The sequence below is a fragment of the Loxodonta africana genome, chromosome 10 (assembly GCF_030014295.1).
Source record: "Loxodonta africana isolate mLoxAfr1 chromosome 10, mLoxAfr1.hap2, whole genome shotgun sequence".
NCBI lineage: Eukaryota > Metazoa > Chordata > Mammalia > Proboscidea > Elephantidae > Loxodonta > Loxodonta africana.
The window spans coordinates 118,607,837-118,628,390 of record NC_087351.1 but is presented as its reverse complement, the minus strand read 5'-3'; the positions used below and the strand labels follow the sequence as shown (position 1 = coordinate 118,628,390).

At 59.4% G+C, this 20,554-nt stretch overlaps 2 protein-coding genes across 11 annotated transcripts in view; one reads left to right on the top strand and one right to left on the bottom strand.

Moving 5' to 3' along the window:
- Nucleotides 1–8,295, top strand: part of AKT1 (AKT serine/threonine kinase 1) — a 25,139-nt gene extending 16,844 nt beyond the window's left edge. For all 5 annotated transcript variants that reach the window (XM_064293076.1, XM_064293075.1, XM_064293074.1 and 2 more), the window contains 11 exons: nt 466–577; nt 1,304–1,451; nt 1,904–2,035; nt 2,197–2,262; nt 3,012–3,080; nt 3,416–3,541; nt 3,619–3,747; nt 3,882–4,096; nt 4,440–4,527; nt 6,969–7,071; nt 7,368–8,295. In XM_064293076.1, coding sequence (XP_064149146.1) covers nt 466–577; nt 1,304–1,451; nt 1,904–2,035; nt 2,197–2,262; nt 3,012–3,080; nt 3,416–3,541; nt 3,619–3,747; nt 3,882–4,096; nt 4,440–4,527; nt 6,969–7,071; nt 7,368–7,447 — 1,268 coding nt within the window. In that variant the 3' untranslated portion in view covers nt 7,448–8,295. The remainder of the gene's footprint in view (nt 1–465; nt 578–1,303; nt 1,452–1,903; nt 2,036–2,196; nt 2,263–3,011; nt 3,081–3,415; nt 3,542–3,618; nt 3,748–3,881; nt 4,097–4,439; nt 4,528–6,968; nt 7,072–7,367) is intronic.
- Nucleotides 7,587–20,554, bottom strand: SIVA1 (SIVA1 apoptosis inducing factor). Of its 6 annotated transcripts, none has more exons than XM_064293080.1 (4): nt 20,375–20,554; nt 18,297–18,503; nt 17,560–17,716; nt 7,587–10,051 (listed from the first exon to the last, which is right to left on the bottom strand). In XM_064293080.1, exons 1-4 carry the CDS (start codon nt 20,490–20,492, stop codon nt 9,781–9,783), a joined length of 753 nt encoding a protein of 250 aa, XP_064149150.1. In that variant the 5' UTR covers nt 20,493–20,554; the 3' UTR covers nt 7,587–9,780. The 6 variants fall into 6 exon arrangements, 3 of the variants coding, with proteins under 3 accessions (XP_064149150.1, XP_064149151.1, XP_064149152.1); XR_010323250.1 differs by having other exon boundaries at nt 9,936–10,051; nt 18,194–18,503; XR_010323249.1 differs by lacking the exon at nt 7,587–10,051 and adding an exon at nt 15,300–15,495 and having other exon boundaries at nt 17,556–17,716; nt 18,194–18,503.

Sequence of the window (20,554 nt, the reverse complement as noted above, 5' to 3'; positions counted from 1 at the left end):
GGGGCTGTGCGGCTTGGGAAGAAAGGCTGGGATGAACCGCTGCCCTGGAAGCCCCCACCAGCCCTTCCATGGGATTCTATTTGCCCACCTTCAGCCTCTGACGTGGTGGGAGCTAGCTCAGAGAGAGCCTGCAGGCAGGAAAGGGGCGTGGGTGTGGGGTTGACCCAAGCCAACCCCAGACACGCCCATGGGGCCTCTTGGCTTCAGAGCAGTGTCTGAACTGGAATGGGGGTCCAGGCCCCATTTTACAAGGAGGGAAACTGAGGTTGTGAGAGGGGATGGAATGGGGCTTCTCAAGATGGGTTAAGTGGAGCCCAGGTGGGAAGGGGTGTGGCCAGGGTCCTGGGCATTTAGGCAGCCTCGAGAAGGGGGAGGTGGGTCCCAAGCCCCGGCCATGTGTGGGGTGAGCAGTCTCGCAGCATGACACAGGGACAGGTACTCAGGTGTGTGACACCCCCCCCTCAGAATGCCAGCTGATGAAGACGGAACGGCCCAGGCCCAACACCTTCATCATTCGCTGCCTTCAGTGGACCACGGTCATCGAGCGCACCTTCCACGTAGAGACACCCGAGGAGCGGTAGGGGTGCCATGGGGGCCAGCTGTGAAGAGAGAAGTCTGTGAGGAGGGGGAGGAGGGGAGGAGGCTGTGAGGAGGATGAGGAGGCTGTGAGGAAGAGAAGGAGGCTGTGAGGAGGAGGAAGAGGGGGAGGCCGTGAGGAGGAAGAGGTGGTGAAGAGGGGAGGCTATGAGGAGGAGGAGGAGGCTGTGAGGAAGAGGGGGAGGCTGTGAGGAGGAAGAGGCTGCAAGGAGGAGGAGGCTGTGAGGAAGAGGGGGAGGCTGTGAGGAGGAAGAGGTGGTAAAGAGGTGGTGAAGAGGGGAGGCTGTGAGAAGGAGGAGGAGGCTGTGAGGAAGAGGAGGAGGCTGCGGGGAAGAGGAGGAGGCTGCGGGGAAGAGGAAGAGGCTGTGAAGAGGGGAGGCTGTGAGGAGGAGGAGGAGGAGGCTGTGAGAAAGAGGAGGAGGCTGTGAGGAAAAGGAGGAGGCTGTGAAGAGGGGAAACTGAAGAGGGGAGGCTATGAGAAAGGGGAGGCTGTGAGGAAGAGAAGGAGGCTGTGAGAAGGAAGGGGAGGTTGTGAGGAAGAGGAGGCTGTGATGGGGAGGCTGTGAGGAGGGGAAACTGTGAGGAGGGGGCTGTGGTTGCCCCATGCCTAGGGCCAGCCAGCCAAGCAGGAGGGTGGGTGAGGGTCCAGGGGAGCTCCCTCTGCTGGACGCACCATCCTGGGGGGCTCACCTGGAGGCACCTGCAGGGAGGAGTGGACCACAGCTATCCAGACGGTGGCGGATGGGCTCAAGAAGCAGGAGGAGGAGATGATGGATTTCCGGTCAGGCTCACCCAGCGACAACTCTGGGGCTGAGGAGATGGAGGTGTCCCTGGCCAAGCCCAAGCACCGTGTGGTGAGCCCCCACCCTGACCTCTGCCCAGGCCAGACTATGGATCAGGGATCCCTGCGGCTAGCCCCAGGATCCCCTCAGGACTGCTGTGTGGGGCTTTGGTTTCCCTGAAGTCCCCTTTCCCATGGACGCACGGTCTGGTCATCCATGACCTAGAGCCCATTTCAGAAGTGAAGTGGGGATGCCTGTGCTCTGGAAGGCAGGGGGTGTCCGTCCCACCATTGTCCCAAAGCCCGAGGCCCGAGTTCTCCCACAAACCCTGGAGGCCTGATCTCACCCGCATCAGAACCTGCGTGGGGCCCTGGGGATGCCCTGTGTCACCCATACTTGGCTGTGAGCCAGAGGCTGTGGCTCTGAGTGGGGCCTGTCGGCCGTTGTATACACGCCTGGGGCAGGCAGGTGGGTGGGTGCTGGGCCTACCTCCTGACCCTGGGCACCTGCCCACTGTCCTGTAGACCATGAATGAGTTTGAGTACCTGAAGCTCCTGGGCAAAGGCACCTTTGGGAAGGTGATCCTGGTGAAGGAGAAGGCCACGGGCCGCTACTACGCCATGAAGATCCTGAAGAAGGAAGTCATCGTGGCCAAGGTGGGAGGCGGGTGCTGTGGGGGTCTGTAGGGCAGTGGAGGGGCTGGGACATGCAGGAAGTCTGGGGGGCAAGGGGATTGCCGGGGAGGGGAGACTGGGGGGCAGGGGCGGGGGGAGGGCTGTGGGGCCAGGCCACTCTCACCGTCTGGCCCGTCTTGCAGGATGAGGTGGCACACACACTCACTGAGAACCGTGTCCTCCAGAATTCCAGGCACCCTTTCCTGACAGTAAGTGTCCCCTGAGTTCCTGGGCCCCCTTCTGGGCAGGGAGCGAGGGGCTGGGCCGGGGATCACGCACTCAGGCCATCCTGAGGGCTCCATGTGGGGCAGAGCTCGGGCCTGGGGGATCAGAGTGGGCAGGGTGGGGTGGGGGGCTGCTGCCCCCTGTGTTCGGGAGTCAGATGGGTGGGCCTGGGTCTTCCTCCCCCATCTGAGGCCTGGGTGGCCCCACCCCTAGCCCCTGTAGGCCAGCCTCTGGGGCTGCGTCCTCCGTCGAGGCTAATGCTGGAGTCCCATCCCTGGTAGGCATCCACAGAAAACTCTTAGCATCTGGAAACAAAGGGACAATTGCCCCAAGTTCAGTCCTTCTGGAAGCTTGGTGAGCTGAGGGGCTGGGCCAGCGTGGCTGGTCCCCAACTTGCTGCCGCAACCCCCAGCTGTCTAGCGTTTCATCGGTGGCTCCTTTCCTCTGGAGCCCGGTTCCTGGTGGTAGACTGCAGAGGCGGCCCCTGCTCGGTCCTGTCCAAGCAGGGCTGCCAGCCAGGGTCTCAGAGCCCACCCTGCTCTGGAGCCCCCCTACCCTGCTCCTGAGGCTCCCTTGCCTGGAGCCTGAACCCAGCCCCCGGCGGCTCCTTGTCTCCTGGGGCCTCTGTCTCGCATCCCTGAGCCAAGACTGCTGGGCTTTGCATGCCACGTGGGGCCTGGCCCACCCCCCCGAGTCTGCCTGGGCCTCGGTCCTAGCCCTGTTCCCCTTCCAGGCCCTGAAGTACTCCTTCCAGACCCACGACCGCCTCTGCTTCGTCATGGAGTACGCCAACGGGGGCGAGGTAGGGCTGCTGTGGCCACCAGAGGGGCTTGTCCCGCCTTGAGCTCAGACTCCCTTTCCCCCAGGTGTGTGTGGCACCCACAATTGGTGCCAGTGATGCTGGGGGGGTCCCTCCCCCTGGACTCTCACAGCTCTGCCCAGCTGGGCAGCCTCCCAGACAGACTCTGGTGGCCCTTGGGCACTGGCTGACCACGTCCACGTGACCCGGGGTGGTCCTACCCTGCCCATCCCTCTGCCCCCGACCGTGAGCCAGAAGCCCCAGCCTTGCGGCCCCAGTGCTTAACCCCACCTGCCCCTGCAGCCGATGGGCTGCGCCTCAGCACCCCGTCCCTGCAGCTCTTCTTCCACCTGTCCCGGGAGCGCGTGTTCTCCGAGGAGCGGGCCCGTTTCTATGGCGCTGAGATCGTGTCGGCCCTGGACTACCTGCACTCGGAGAAGAACGTGGTCTACAGAGATCTCAAGGTCAGCGGGGGTGCGGCGGTGCTTGGACCCCGGGTTGCAGGGCTTGGCTGTGTGCTCACCCACGGCCGCTCCCGCAGCTGGAGAACCTCATGCTGGACAAGGATGGTCACATCAAGATCACAGACTTCGGGCTATGCAAGGAGGGCATCAAGGATGGCGCTACCATGAAGACCTTCTGCGGCACGCCCGAGTACCTGGCCCCTGAGGTGTGTAGTGGGAGGGAGATGCCTGAGTTCCTAGCCTCTGAGGTACGTCTGTAGCAGGGGTGCACCTGGTGCCCTGTGACGCTCCCCTCCTCACCTGTCGGTGGGGGCACCCTGTGACACCTTGTCTCCCTCAGGTGCTGGAGGACAACGACTACGGGCGGGCCGTGGACTGGTGGGGGCTGGGCGTGGTTATGTACGAGATGATGTGTGGCCGCCTGCCCTTCTACAACCAGGACCATGAGAAGCTCTTTGAGCTCATCCTCATGGAAGAGATCCGGTTCCCACGCACGCTCAGCCCTGAGGCCAAGTCGCTGCTCTCCGGGCTGCTCAAGAAGGACCCCAAGCAGAGGTGGGTGCCATCCCCCCGCCCGCCCCCACTGCCTCTGCACTGGACTGTGTCTGGGCTGCCTGCCAGGCCGTGCCAGTGGTGAGCACACGATGTCCTGGCCACCTCTTAGGCTGCTGGACAGGGGTGCTAGGGCTGGACAGGCCCGTCCCAGACCCTGCAGTTCCCCCACACCTGCTCAGAAGCCCAGACCCCATCTGCAGCTCCTGCCCACCCAGTGGCTCAGAGCAGCTGCGCGGCTGTCTCCACTGCCCCTGGGACCCAGGATCCCGCAGCAGGGCGGGGGCGGCGCATGGGGCAGCAGCACCTGGCAGGCCACTGTCCCCATGACCTCGTTTCCCCCCAGGCTCGGTGGGGGTGCTGAGGATGCCAAGGAGATCATGCAGCACCGCTTCTTCGCCAGCATCGTGTGGCAGGATGTGTACGAGAAGAAGGTGCGTGCCACGTGGCTGCCACACCACCTGGCTGCCACACCACACCGCCACACCACACGGCCGCCACACCACACCATACCACACCACGCGGCCACCACACCACACCACACCATGCGACTGCCACACCCATGCGGCTGCCACACCACACCGCCACACCACACTGTACCACACCACACCGCATGGCCGCCACGCCACACCATACCACACCACATGGCCGCCACACCGCACCACGTGGCCGCCACACCACACGGCCGCCACACCACACCGTACCACACCATGTGGCCGCCACGCCACGCGGCCGCCATACCACACCACACACCGCTGCCACACCATGCAGCCGCCACACCACGCCACCGCCACATACTGCGTCTGCCACACCACACCCCACCACACATTGCCTCTTTGCCCACAGCCAGCACCATCACTCGCCCTCACAACTAAACTCACTGCACTCCCGCTCATACACACAGCTATACACATTTGGACGCTCACTTGCACACACACCAGCACACAGAAAAACTCAGCCACGCACTAGCACAGGTGCATACTCGCACACAGACAGAACTCCATCTCAGGTGCCAGCAGCAGCCCCAAGTACAGAGGTTCCTCATCTGGAGGCCTTGCTCCTGAAAAGCAATCTGTCCTTTCTCTTTCCCTTCTCCTGGGGTTGTGGTACAGGGACAGACTGTCCCTGCCTCATGGCCTTCAGATGCCAGCGCCAAGTTCCCCCTCCACTGATGGCTGCTGGTGAAGGCTGGATGTGGAGCAGGGGTGCTAAGCCTTGCTTTCCACCAGTTCCTCCAATTGTCTGAGCTCAATCTCTCCTGCTGCAAGGAGAGCCCAGCTCTGCTCTCTGGGTGTGAATGGGATGGGGACAGCCACCTGCTCTTCTAGCACATGTGGGTGCCTTTCAGTAGGGGGGCAGCTGCTTCCTATCTGTGGGACTGTCACACTGCCCTTCGCTTTGGGGACCCTGGTCCAGGCTGACGGGGTCTGGCCCCTGGGCTCAGGAGGGCTGTGACTGGTAAACTGAGCTTCCTTCACTGGGCACACGTCTACCCCAGTGCCAACCGCCCTCCCCAGAAGCCCCGTCTTGGCCACACACCACTGGCTAGGCTGGGCAGCACCAAGGCTGGCTGGACCTCTGTTCTCCGGTCCCATCGGGCCCTAACCCCGCCCTGCTGTAGTCCAGAGGGGCCTGCTTTGGAGGTGCTGCCTGCGGGGCCTGGGAGGCTGTCTTTGGGGGCTCCTTGCATGTACACAGCACTTCAGAGTGAGCCTCACGTCCAAGGCCATGGCAAGTCCTCTCTACAGCCGTACCCAGATAGGTCACACCGTCAATAGGGCAGGACTGGGACAGACTCAGTCTCAGTTCCCTCCTCCACCCTCAGATGGGAGCCCTGGAGGCAGAGGCCCAGTGCCCCGGGGCTGAAGGGCTCTGGAGAGACAGTGGAGGGACAGTGGCTGGGGCATAGACTGGGGCTTGCAGCTGGCGGGTAGGGGACTTGTAGAGAGGAAGGGGCCTGGTTCCTGAACCTCCATTTCCTGGGTCAGCAGTTAAGCAGGGAAGGGTCCTCAGAGCCCCCTTTGTAGGTTTCCGGGTACCTCCAGGCTGAGCTTGAACAGAACAATCCCCTGGTATCCTGGCTGGTTTGGGGCCTGGGGAGCTGGTTGGGCTGAAGACACCATCGACACCACTGTGGCTGGGGCCATGCCAAGAGACCGGCTGCGTCTGGGTTCCCTCCATGGGCTGTGGCACCCCTGCCCTCATCCTGCCCCCCTGTTCTGGCATATACCTGGGCTCCCCACCCTGGGAGAGGTGTGGTCTCCCCTCGGTCCACTCACTGGCCTGTGTGGGTAGAGGGACATGGAGACACGACTCTGCGCCTTCCTCCTGAATTGTTCCCCGTGGCCAGGCAGAGGCTCTGGTAGGAAGGGTGGGGGTGTTGGGAGCCCACCCTGTAGCACAGGTCTCCCTCCTGGTTCATAGGAGAGACAGGGGTCCATGCACTGGCTGGCCCCTTCTGGGGTGAGTGAGCAGGGTCTTGCAGAGCTGGGATATACTACTTCCTGCCACCTGCACGGGCTGCTGTGACCCAGCTCTGCCCTGCCCTGCCCTTGGCCGACAGGAATTAGCAGTGTCCAGACAGGCTCCTACCAGCCGCTGCCCACAGATGCGGCCGCAACCTCCCGGGGCCAGATCACGCCTACGCATCCCCTCCCACCTCCTTTCCAGAGCTCTGCCCTGCAGTGCTTAACGGCTTCCCTTTCCTTGGATGTCAGTAACATCAGTGCAGCCTAGACATCAGCACTGCCCAGTGGGGACACACGGCCTCTGATGCCCTGTCCTCCAGCTGAGGGTTCAGCTCTCTGGGTGGGGGGGCACACTGCCTTTTGGAGCGTGACCTCAGCCATGCCCTCCTTCCTCCTACCTCCTGCAGCTCAGCCCGCCCTTCAAGCCCCAGGTCACGTCGGAGACGGACACCCGGTATTTTGATGAGGAGTTCACGGCCCAGATGATCACCATCACGCCACCTGACCAAGGTGAGTGGGGCCCAGAGTGGGCCCCTCTGCTGACGAGGGCATGGCTGCCTGGCAGGGAGGCTGGCTTCAGATGTTTGCAAATCCAAATTAAAAAAAAAAAAAAAAAGACTCCTTTTGGAGGGTGGTGGGATTAGCCAGAGGGTTACCCCTGGCTGTCCTACCCATAGTGTTCCAGGGCATCACTGCATCCAGGGGTAGAGTTTGGGAGTGGCACTCCTGCAGGCCCTAGGCGGGGGTGCAGAGGGCTTGGGAGAGCTGTGTGGGTCTGACGTGTGTCTGTCATCTGTTGCCTGCAGATGACAACATGGAGTGTGCGGACAGCGAACGCAGGCCCCACTTCCCTCAGTTCTCCTACTCGGCCAGTGGCACAGCCTGAGTGAGGCTCCGGCAGACGTCCTGGGCAGCAGTGGAGGGCCTGGACGGTAGGCTCATAGGGGCCTTGCCGAGCACCATATTTAATTTTATTTCTCGGCGCATCTTCCTTTGAGCCGGTCAGGAAGACGTGGTCCTGCGAGTTTTCTTAATTTATTTCATCCAGGTTGTCCTCCAGATGCAGCGTTGGCACTCAGAACAGTTAGGTGAACCTAGGAAAACGTTCAGGATGTCTACAGCCACGGGCGGTGGGCTGTGGGTGGGTGGGCCTGCCTCCAACCTCACCCGGCCCCTCACTGGCCCTGGCTGTCCTGCCCCAGGGTCCATCGCCTCGGCCCAGCGGGCACCACAAGCTCGTCGCTCTGGGTCCCCTGGAGCCCTCTTCTGGCCCCTGCACTTAGGCCATGCCCCCTCGTGGCAGTGACCTCGAGGAGGCGGGGCTCCCCACCCCCATGACAGAGGAACAAGGTTTAAATTTGTCCCCGTGTATTATGCTGTTAAATGCATTTGGGGGCTGTTTTTAATCTTAGTAACAGGAAGGGCCCCAGCCCCCCCACCCCATGTTCCGTCTGATCGTCTGTCTCCCTCCTTGCCTAGCCCCCCACATAGCACTTGTCCTTCTTAGAGGCTTCCGTTTCCGCTGTTTGCCCCCAGGCCCCGCCGGGCACAGCACCCGCCGTGACCCCCGGCCTGACCCCCTTCTGAAGGGGCGGCCCCTGACCTTCCCGCACCCTCAGCTGGCCGCCGCGCTGCTCCCATGGCATTTTTTTTACAACATTCAACTTTAGTATTTTTATTATAATATGAAGCTCTCCCTCCAAATTCTTCAATAAAAACTGCTTTTCAAGTTTGGGTTGTCTGGTTGTGCCACGTGGGGTTACGGCGCATGCGCCCTGGGGGAGCTGGCCAGCTCCCGTCAGCACTGCCACCTGGCTGGATGGTTGGTGCTGTGTAGCGAGCGGTGCGGGCCGTCCAGCGGGCCTGTGCCTAGGGCTGGTCCTGTGTCCCGCAGCCCCTGGCCCTGCAGGGCTCCATGAAGGATGGTGAGGCACCCTGGGCTGCCCCCACTGGCCCTTCCTAGGCATCTGGTCTCGGGAGGGGCCTGGGTTAGTGCAGCCCCTCCCCCATTCATCCTCACCCACCTCAGCAGTGAGGGGGGAGTGTGGGTGTGCCTCCCCATGGCCAGTTTTAGGGGCATTGGGCAGAGGAGCCCATCACAAGAGCCAAGCCCCCCGGAGTCCTGGGGGTTTGGGGAGGTGGCCAGGAAGAATGGTGCTCTAGACCCCCAGCCCTGATGGCCCAGGCCCCACTGGGATCTCAGGGTGCTATAGCCAGGACACACGGGGAACCCTGTGGTCAGCACGGCCCCACCACCCTGTCCTGTTCCCACCTGCCCAATGGTCAAAGCCTAGCCCCAGGGTCACAGCAGCATCCGGAGCATCCACCTGCCTCACAGGGGAGCCGAGCCCACCAGGAACCCGATGCCCAAGGCCACCAGTTCCTGAGGAGGGGCGTGCAGGGCACAGGGACATGGGCTGGCCTTTTAGGGGGCTAACCTGAAGCCCGGCCTGGTCTCGGACACCTTCTAGGAGGTCTGTGTCCTGAGGGAGGAGTCTGGTTTGCGTGGTGCCTGAGTGCTGTGGTTGCCATAACAAAGTACCACACGCCGTGAGGCTCACAGCTACAGAGCTCTGTCGTGCTTCTGGGGGCCGCAGGCGCACTGGTCCAGGCCACTCTCCCAGCTTCTGGTGGTTTCTCGGCTTGGAGACGCATCATGCCACCAAAGGCCAGCCCTGTGCCTCGTAAGGACACCACTCAGGTGGTGTGAGGACCCACCCTACTCCTCTATGGCCTCGTGTTAACGGACCCTATTTCCACACAGGTCACATTCACAGGTACATCTGAGGGACACGACTCAGCCCACTGCACACAGCCATTGCTGATTCTCTAGCCCCAGCAGCAGCCCACTGGGCTGAGCTGGGAACGAGACCCCCGACCACCAGGAAGGACTGGAACCACACTGGGCTCAGAGGTGGGGCCAAGGTCACAATCCTGTCCACGGCCAGACCCTAAACCCCAGACTGGCAAAGCGCAGACCCTGGGAGGGTGGCCTGCTCAAGGTATACAGCAGGAGTGGGACACGGGACCAGAGGGGACGCCCCCTTCCATGGCATCACCAGTCCCAGTCCTGCTGGGAACCCGCTCTGAACAGAGCGTGCTCCTGACGCCACCTGGTGGAAGCCCCTCAGCACTGCACCCCTGTGCACGCCCCATAGGGTCCCCCACTGCTGTCAGCTGGTCCTGCACAGAGAGCAGGAGGGCCACAGCCGAGCCCCCTCATCTCTCAGATGGGGCCCAACCCGCTGCAAGGAGGGTCGGAGGGCGATTGTCCTGCAGGGATGGGCTCAGCCACCATGCAGGAAGGGGTGTTGGTCCCTGGCCTGGAAACTGCTGGAGGTAGGAGCAGGCCTCTGGCCAGTGAGCCTGGACTCCAGGACATTCCTGGTGGTGAGAGGAGGGGCTGCCGGGTGAGGGACGCCAGCGTGGAGTGGGGGCATCCCTGGCTGTGGAGCCGTGAGCGACAGTCACACCAGTGATGACAGACTTCCTGGGAAAACACAAAGACACAGGTTTCATCGTAAACGGTGCCTTGGAGGCAGGATGCATCCGGAGTCCAGCCGTGGGAAGCCCGAAGACACAGTGCTGCACTCTTCCGTGCACAGCCACATGGCCTCTGGGGCTGCTGCTGAGGTGTGGGCCCTTAGGCCGCCTGCGTGTAAGCCCTTCCTGAGGGACCCCCGTGGGTGAGGGTGGGGTCCGGAGGGGCACTCCACAGTCCAGAGGCTCCGCCTTGTGGGCACTAACGCAAACATGACATGCTTTGTCCCACTTGGTGGGTGAGGTCATGAGGAAAGAACGACAGGAGACCCTCTTAGAACTTACTCCAGATGGGACCACTGCTGAAGCTTCAAGGGCAGAGAGCGCAGTGGGGCTGGGTGCACAGGGAGGCTGGCATCTGGTGTGGCAACTCCCAGCAAGGGCGGGTCCTGGCTTTGAGATTGTAAAGCCATGGAGGCCAGAGCGGGCCCGGGGGGGGGGTGAGGGGGAGCCAGGTCCTCCAGCCAGGCAAGCCATGGGCAGGGCATCGAGGGCCAGGCCAGGGAGACTCTATGCGTTTGTGGTTTTCATCAAATTTGGAAAAATTTCAGCCATTTCTTCAAAACACTGTGTCCTCCCCCTCCCCATGGACTCCCGAATCACAATTGGCTGTTTGGTGTCTCCTCGCCCTGCTGTCACCTGGAGTCTCTGCTGCACCGTCTGGAATTCACTGGCCTTTCCCCCCCCTCTGTAATCCCACCCTGGGTATTTCCCATCTCACTGTATTTTCATCTCTACAAGTTCAGTTTGGGTGTTCACGCCTTCCATCTCTCTCCTGAACGTGCCTGTCTCTCCCTTCCATCTCTCTCCTGAACGTGCCTGTCTCTCCCTTCCATCTCTCTCCTGAACGTGCCTGTCTCTCCCTTCCATCTCTCTCCTGAACGTGCCTGTCTCTCCCTTCCATCTCTCTCCTGAACGTGCCTGTCTCTCCCTTCCATCTCTCTCCTGAACGTGCCTGTCTCTCCCTTCCATCTCTCTCCTGAACGTGCCTGTCTCTGCTTTTCTGAACATGGGGTGTGTTTACAATAGCTATTTCAGTGCCTTTGCCTACTAACTTCACCATCTGTCATTTCTGCGTCCCTTTCTACGGGCTGATTTTTCTCCTTGTGGGCTGTATTTTCATGCTTCTTTGCACGTCTGGTATATATGTGTATTCTAATGGTAGACTCATCTTTTTCAATTGTAAAAATGTATGTAACGCCCATAAAAATCCACCGCCACTGAGTTGACCCCAACTCATAGGGACCCTGTAGGACAGAGCAGAACAGCCCCACAGGGCCTCCAAGGCTGTGATCGTTACGGGGGCAGGTCTTTCTCCCTCAGGAGGGGCTGGCGGGTTTGAACCACCAACCTTCTGGCTAGTAGCTGAGTGCTTAGACACTACACCACCATGGCTCGTTACATACATTTGCCAGTTCAGCGTTCATGTGTGCAATTAATCACGTTGTGCAACCATCAGCCATAATTTTTCACCACCATAAACTGAACTCACTGCTCCTTAAATGCCTCCCCTTCTCCAGCCCTGGTAACCACTAATAAACTGTGGTCCCCGTACGTTTGCCTATTATTACCACACTCAGCGTGTTTCCAAAGCTCATCCATGTTGCAGCATGTGTCAGGCTTCGTTTCTCTTTATGGCCGAGCGATAGTCCGTTGTATGTACGTACCACGTTCTGCCCGCTCATCTGGCGCTGGACACTTAGGTTGTTTCTACATTTCGGCTGTGACGACTAACGCTGCAGTGAACGTGGGTGTACGTGTCTGTCTGCATCACTACTTTCAAGTCCCCTGGGTACATACCTAGGAGTGGAATTGCTGGGTCATATGCTGGCAGCCCTGGTGGTGCAGTGGTTAAGTGCTCAGCTGCTAACCGAAAGGTCGGCAGTTCAAACCCACCAGCTGCTCTGCGGTAGAAATCTGTGGCAGTCTGCTTCCGTGAAGATTTATAGCCTTGGAAACCCTACGGGGCAGTTCTACTCTGTCCCACAGGGAGGCTATGAGTTGGAATCGGCTCGACGGCAGTGGGTCTGGGTTGGGTTTTGGATGATACTTCCATGTTTTAACTTTCTGAGGAACCGCCGGACTCTTTTTTGACAGCGTCTCACCATTTTGCATTCCCACCAGTAGTGGATGAAGGTTTCAAGCTCTCCACATCCTCACCAACATGTTCTCCATTGTTTTAATCTTAGTCATCCTTACGGGTGTGAAACGTGGTTCACTGTGACCTTGATTTATATTTCCCTGAATGGCTAATGGGAGTCCTGATGGCACAGTGGTGAAAAGCTCAGCTGCTAAACAAGAGGCCAGCAGTTCAAATCCACTAGCGAGCAGCTTCTTGGAAACCCTACGAGCAGCTCTACTCTGTCCTACAGGGTCACTAGGAGTTGAAATCCACTCGACGGCAATGGGTTTAATGGCTAACGAGGTTGAGCATCTTTTCATGTGCTTGTTGGCCACTTGTATTATCTTCTTTAGTAAAACGTCTACCCAAGTCCTCTACCCATTTTCTTTTTTCAGTAATTAAAAAAAAACAAATATTGTGCTTTAGGATAAAGTCTACAGCTCAATTTGTCATTCAAAAATTTATACACATATTGTTTTGTGACATTGGCTGCAATCCCCGCATGTGACAGCATGCTCCCCCTTTCCACCCCGGGTTCCCTGTGTCCATTCATCCAGCTTCTGCCCCTTCCTGCCTTCTCGTCTTGCTTTTCCGCAGGACCTGCCCATTTGGTCTCGTCTATTTGACTGAAGTAAGAAGCACCTTCCTCACATGTGTAGTTTGTTTTATGTCTATCTAATCTTTGTCTGAAAAGTGGGCTTCGGGAGTGGTTTTAGTTCTCAGTTAACGGAGCATCTGGGGGCCGTGGTCTCAGGGGTTCCTCCAGTCTGTCAGACCAGTAAGTCCGGTCTTTTTTTGCGAATTTGAATTGCCTACATTTTTTCTCCTGTTCTGATCAGGACTGTTGTGATTCCTGTCAGAGTGGTTGTTGGTGGTAGCCAGCCACCATCTGGTTCCGGGCTCAGGCCGGAGTCTCTGGTTCATAGGGTCCTTTAGGCTAGTATTTTGTATCTTTGGTTTTGTTCATTCTCCTTTGTTCCAAATGGGATGGGACCAACAGATGTATCTTAGATGGCTACTTGCAAACTTTTAAGACCCTGGACGCTACACACCAAAGTGGGACACAGAAAACTTTCTTTATGAACTGTTAATGCCAATTGACCTAGATGTCCCCTGAGACTGTGGTCTCCAGCCCCAGCCACTCGGTCCCTCAAAGTGTCTGGATGTGTCTAGGAAACTTCCATGCATTTGCTTTGGTCCAGCTGTGCTGACTCCCCTGTACTGTGTGCAGTCTTTCCCTTCAGCAAAGTTGACACTTGTCTACTATCTAGTTACTCCCCCTTTGTAACCATCAAAGAATTTTTTTTCTGAGTCTAAACCTTTTCTTGAGTTCTTATAATAGTACCCACTTCCTGATTGAGTTTTCTTATGTTTGGTAATTTTTTATTGGATGCAGGCACTGTAAATTTTCTCTTTAGCAGGTGCACTTCTTTTTTTTTTTATTCCATTAATTCTTTGTGAGCTTTGTTCTGGGATTCTATTAAAGTACTTGAAACGGCTTGTCTCTTTAAGGCTGGCTTCAAGTTGTTAGAAAGGAACAAGCTGTCTTCATCCAGGGTCCGTGTGACCTCACCACTCAATCAGCATGCTTGGTGCCCTGCCCTGTATGTTGGAGGTTTCTCCACTCTGGTTCTTGGGTATAGGGCTTGTTGCGGTTCCTTTCCGACGGGTCTCCCCACCTCGGGCAGTCCCCCCACATGCACGCTTGAGGCTGTGAGGACCCTTTGTCTCAATCTCCTCTCCAGTGTCTACTGTCCAAGTTCCAGCTGCCACAGCCTTCTCTGCTCAGCAAGCCCACGGAGCTCACCGTGGCCACACCCCATGCCACAGCCTGCAAACCTGCTCTAGCCAGTGAGCAGGGGCACTGATGGAGGTGCATCTCATCCATTCCTTCTCCACGGACCACCGCCCGGCACTGCCTGCTGTCCAACTTCTTAACGTTTTGTGTGGTTCTCAGATGCTGATGGCGGAGGGCAAGCCCAGCCTGTTATTCCACCACGGCCAGAGGCCCGACAGGTATTTTTTACAAATGAACATGTCAGACATGGGTCGAGGTGAGACGCCAGCCCTTGTGGTGCCTAACTCATAGTAAGAAGAACAGGTAAGCAGACATGTTATGTCAGACGGTGACCATCAGGTGTGGCAGGAGGAAGAGGGTGGAGGAGCACTGTGTATCAGGGAACCCCGGGAACACTTCTCTAAGCAGATCCAGGGAGAAGCGAGGGAGTGGGCCCTCCTCCCCATCCACTAGCCAGGTCACTCCAGGCAAGGAGCACACTTCGGGCTTCCATCCTCTCAGCTGAGAAGTGGGGGTAAGAACAGCCCCACATGACACCCACGAGAGCTACACAACTTGATCATGCAAAGTGCTCTCAGCATGCCACCATCCACGTCAGCTCTCCTGGGTCTGTGGGGTCTTCCCGAGCTGGTGTGCCATCCACGTAAACCCTTCCGGGTCTGTGGGGTCTTCCCGAGCCAGCGCACCACCCATGTCAGCTCTCCTGGGTCTGTGGGGTCTTCCCAAGCTGGTGTGCCATCCACGTAAACTCTTCCGGGTCTGTGGGGTCTTCCCGAGCCGATGCACCACCCACGTCAGCTCTCCTGGGTCTGTGGGGTCTTCCCGAGCCGGTGCACCACCCACGTCAGCTCTCCTGGGTCTGTGGGGTCTTCCCAAGCTGGTGTGCCATCCATGTCCACTCTTCCGGGTCTATGGGGTCTTCCTGAGCCGGTGCACCACCCACGTCAGCTCTCCTGGGTCTGTGGGGTCTTCCCAAGCTGGTGTGCCATCCATGTCCACTCTTCCGGGTCTATGGGGTCTTCCTGAGCCGGCGCACCACCCACGTCTGCTCTCCTGGGTCTGTGGGGTCTTCCCAAGCTGGTGTGCCATCCATGTCCGCTCTTCCGGGTCTATGGGGTCTTCCTGAGCCGGCGCACCACCCATGTCAGCTCTCCTGGGTCTGTGGGGTCTTCCCAAGCTGGTGTGCCACCCACGTCCACTCTTCCGGGTCTGTGGGGTCTTCCTAGCACTCAGCAGATATGGCAACATCCTCAACACAACTCACGCAGACAAGAGCCCTCTTGTCCAAATATAAAGGGTTTATTCACTTATGTTGTTTAGAGTACAAAATATAAAATATAAACCTCCCCACCCCCACAATTCTTTAGTCTTGGCACATGGGCTGGTCACCACAGAGCCAGCCACTCTGGAGCGGCCTCACGCTTCAAACATGGCGCAGCTGGTGCAGAGTGCCTTCTCATGAACGTCACCGTAGCTGCCAACAGTACCAGGGAGAAAGAGAAGCCGATAAGCCAATCTGTATCCACCCCCGAGTCCCCCTAGAAGTCCCATCAGATCCCACCATACCAGGATGGTTGGCACAAGTGTATCAGACGTGGCACCCTTCCGAGGTTTCAAGGCTCTAAGAGCAAAGGCTAGGAGAGCCATAAACGATGGGGAGAAAATCCCCAGGAGGCTAAGAGGACACGAAATTGGTAACGTGCTAAACACCACAAGTGAGGGTCGTTCAGACTAGGCTACGCCAGCCCAGGAGTCAAAACCTCCAGCCCTTCCGGGTCAGGACGTTCACAGGGCCTGTGGGTTGAGCCACCCCTGCCAGCTGAGGCAACCTTGCTTCCTACACTCCAGGGTGCTCCTTCCTGCAGTCCAGAAGCTGAGGGGGAGAGGGCAGAAGAGTGTGGGCAGCAAAGGCAGGCCCGGCCCCCACACCCGTGTGATCCAGAGCCAATCACCTGTGTGGAAAAGGGCAGCGGGATGCCCTTCCAGCTGTAACCATAGCTGGTGGGTGTGTGGGGCGCCTCCCCCAACCTTTCTGAATGCTGTGAGATGGTGGGTGTGTGGCATGTGTGCCCCCGGCCTGTCAGTGTTAACACCATGAGACGGTGGGTGTGTGGGGCATGTGCCCCCAGGTCTCTCAGTGTGAGTGCCGTGAGACGGGGGTGTGTGGGGTGTATGCCCCCCAGCCTCTCAATGTGAGCGCCGTGAGATGGGGGCGTATGTGGGGTATGTGCCCCCTGGCCTCTCAGCGTGAGTGCTGTGAGATGGTGAGTGTGTGGGGTGTGTGCCCCCCAGCCTCTTAGTGTGAGCACTGTGAGATGGTGGGTGTGCGGGGTTTGTGCCCCCCGGCTTCTCAGCATGAGTGCCATGAGATGGGGGGCATGCGGGGTGTGTGCCCCCCGGCCTCTCAATGTGAGCGCCGTGAGATGGTGGGTGTATGGGATGTGTACCCCCGGCCTCTCAGTGTGAGCGCCGTGAGATGGTGGGTGTGTGGGGTGCATACCCCCTGGCCTCTCAGTGTGAGCGCCGTGAGATGGGGGGTGTGTGGGGTGCGTACCCCCGGGCCTCTCAGTGTGAGTGCTGTGTCCTGGAAACGGGGAAGCAGTGAGAAAGCAGAACAGAGGGGATACCAGCAGCAGGAAGTCCTGCAAGGACTCAGTGCTCCACCCAGGGTGCCCAGCGCTGCAGGATGGGGGAGCGTGGGGTGACCCCAACATCTATGCTTCTGCCCAGTGCCAAATTCACCCTGGAGGAGAAGGCAACCAGGAGCTGGAGAAGTAGGAAAGAGCACTCCGTGTTCAGTTTACACATAAACAAAAGGATAAGGAGAGCAGCCCTTTAAATGGTCTTGTCCATTAGCCCAGGCCAGCCTTGCCCTGCCCCACCCAACTACGAGCTGCCCGGGGAACAGACTTGACCTCCACCAGCATCTCTGCTTTTCAATCTTACACATTTGGTTTTAAAAAGACTGCTGCAACAAGGCTGGGTTAGGTCCCTAAAACCAGCCCCTTTTCTGTTTTGGTGAAACCCTTCTTTCTCACACTACAAAGCCCCCACCCACCACAGGAGATCTGTTGCTGACTGGGACTGGCCTCAGCCTCTGAAGGTCCAATCAGCTACAGTGACCACACACATACATAATCCAGCTGGGTGATCTGACCCAGGAGGAGCTGTCTCCAGGTAAACATGCATCCGGTAGTAAAATCTGCAGCTCTACCTGCTACAGAGTAATGAGCACCTCACACAGGAGACAAAACGGTCCTCAGAGAAGTCTGCAACAACCCAACACGAGCTGCAAAAGGAACTGCAGCCAGAGAGTCTGCAATTTCCCTTAGGAGGGATCACAAAGTTTTCAGAAAAAAATAAAGAGATGAAGTCGGGTAGATAACTGAAGCTGACACCATCCCCGGGCCCGCCAGGCAATGCCAATGGCAGAGGCCACACTGTGGTGCCCAGGGCCCAGCTGGGGTCCTGCCCCCATCCTCCCTGCACGATGTGCTCCTGAGGACGAGCTGTGGGGACACGGAGGTGAAGCACTTACTCAACAGCGGAGCACAGGGCACAGGCCACGGCGCCGCAGCCCCAGCAGGTGCGCAGACACCGACCACACAGGGGGCGCTCACACTGGCTGCAGACCGCCTTTCCGTCCACACTGCGAACGCACGAGGAGCAGGCCCTGGACGCTGCCTCCGATGGGTCTGCAAGAAAAAATACCATAACTCGTCGGCCATGAGGATGGCACCACCTCCACCCACAACTGGCCATGGACTCTCCGTGGGAGCCTTTCATGCTGCATCACCTCCCATGGTCAGAGACACATGGTGTGACCACCTGAAGCTGTGTCCTGTGGGGCATCCACTCCAAGTCTACCCTCACATCTCCACTGGACCCCCCCATTGACACTCCTGGAGCTAATAAGCATGGCATCTCACAAGTAAGAACCACACCCGAGGTCCCAGCCAGCTGTACAGAGCAGGACAAAGTTTACGTGGCCCACAATCAGTGTTCTCTACCTCTGGGATGACGGAGCCAGGGAGAGCCAGAGTGGACAGCGGAGGGGCGCTCAGGGGTGTCTCTGCTCCTTCTGGCCCGACAGTTAGAAACTGTGTGACAACTTCCAAATCTGGGGATCTACTAAGAACTTATGGTAACAAGTATCCCCAGCACCGCCCAACCTGCAAGATCCTTGCTCATCTGGGCAGGAGAGACGCTGGTGGAGAGCCCTGGACACAGCATCATGGCTGGAGAAGAGCTCTGTCCTGCCGTGGCTGCACTCACCGGCCCCTGAGGCCTGGACATGGCTCCTCAGCAGGCGGCCACCCGGTCCGATCAGCATCTGCCCACTGGTGACCCCTGGGACACCTGTGGGGCTGGGCTTCGGGGACTCAGGCAGGTGGACAAGGGTGCAGCTCTCTGGCGAACCTTCATCCCACACATGGTCCATGTAGGCCTGGGCTCCACGGAACAGGAGCTGCCTGGTCCTTTCTGCAAAAGACACGAAATTTCCATGCTGACACCATCGGTCTACAAAGCCCGCAACAGCCACACTGTCCTTTGAGCCCCACAAGGGTCCCTCCAGTAGGCAGAGTGAGGCCCTTTGTGCCCTGTGTCATCTGTAACCCTGGCCTCCGCCATGCTTTGGTGAGCTGGGTCCTGCCCTCCCTTCGGTGCCTGGCCTTGGCCGCCATCTCCTGCAGGAAGGCTCCAGACGCTGCACCCGCACCCTCCCATCACTGCTCGTTTCCCACAGCGGCTCTCAGCACAGGGTCTCCCAGCTGGCCTCACCTATGGGGGCCTCACCTACGGCTGTGTGCCCCTGCCCCCTCCTTGCTCAAACAGCTCAGCATCTGGCACAGAGCACCCCCGCTGTGGAGAACAGGCCATGAGAACAAGTTCCCCACCAATAAGCAGCCCTCAGACTCTGGGCTGGGCCAACCCCCAGCCAGCCGCCCTGCACCTGCAGCAGAGTGGGGCCCAGGCACCCCAACAATGGGTCCCAACAAAAGCTGCCCACCCCCTTCTGCCCTTTGTGGGACCTAGAACCTACCTCTCTACATGGCTACAGAGTCCCCAGGGGAGCAGTCGCAGACCCAGTGCGGCTCTGGTTTCTCACCCTGCCCTAACAGCCGGGCGGGGGCCCGGTTACCGAGGAGCTGATGGACCAGAGGGAATGGGAGTAGCTCAAGTGCAGTGGTGATGACAGCCCAGCCACCCAGTGCCCACCGTTTATAAAATAAACTGCCACGGTGGGAAAGAGTCTCGGGGTGAGGCCAATCCTGTCTTCAGGGGCTTGTGGCAAAGAGGTTGGGGTGAAGGCTCAGGCTCAGAGCTGGGTACATGTGAGCTCAAACCTTCGTCTTGCACTTAGTTATAAGCGCCCAGGGACAAGTCCCTGACAAGCGTCGATTCTCTGGAATCCTCTGTCTCTGCCTGCAGTCTGAAGTGTTTGAACATCTTTATATCTAAGGCACGTACATGTGGTTGTCTAGCAACTCAGAGCCTTAGAACCCATTTGACTTTGCAACCTAGTGTACAAGGGGAGAAAAGGCAGAGCAGCTGCTGGTGCTGCGGAAGGACCAGCAAGAGAAGAGAACCAGCTGCTGGAGCCTCAAGGAGGGGGGCCTCTCCTAAGGCCAGGCGCCCTCCCAGATCCCTGAAACACACGCGGCCCCTCCATTACAAACACCCCGTGCCCCAGCCAAAAGGGTAAGTAAGTTCCACTTTGTACCTGCCCCATGGTATCAATCACCGCGAGTGGGAAGCGATGATCAGCACGGAGCACGCCCCAAATCCTGAGCGCTGACCGTCCCTACGACCCACCCTGACCGGGATGGTGCGGCCAGGGGGAGCCGTGGCTACCAGACACTGTTCGGCTCTCCTCTGCCCGGCCTCTGCCCTTCCCTCTGCCCTGACCTCTCCGTCTCTGCCAGGCTCTCTCCTGCTCGCCCTGCCGGACCCGGCTCCCTCTGCACCCCAGGAGCCCCTCTCCAGCGTCACCGAGGTCCTCAGCTGGCGGGCCCGCTCTGGTCCCTCCGGACAGTCCTCCCGCGTGCGCGCCCGCTGGGCCGCTGGCGGGGGCGGCGACCCACGAACACCGCCCGGGTAGGAGAGGCGCTCCTGCCGCTCAGCCCGTCGGCCCCTCCGCACCGCCCAGAGCCGCAGGCAGGAGGCCCCGCTCGCTGCGCGGGTGGCCGGCTGCTACGACGAGAGCGGCCCGTTCCCCTGCCGGTGCTCACGGACCCCACGCCCGGAGACCGGCGGCCCCGGGGCAGCACTCGCCCGCGGGCTCCAGGTCCTGGGCCTCCGGGGGCCTCCCGCGCCGCGGCCGCCCAGCCCGGCCCTTCGCCCCAGCTCACCGAAGACCTCCCGGGAGTGGCGCTCGCCGCACACGCCGCGGCTCAGCTCCTTCGGGCCCACGCGGACCTTGAGCTGCAGCGGGGCCACGTCCCCGAAGGGGCAGCCCCGCTTGGGCATGGCCGCGGCCGGGGGTCGCTGCTCGGCCGGCGCGCGCCTCGTCGCTGACCCTTGATGTCACA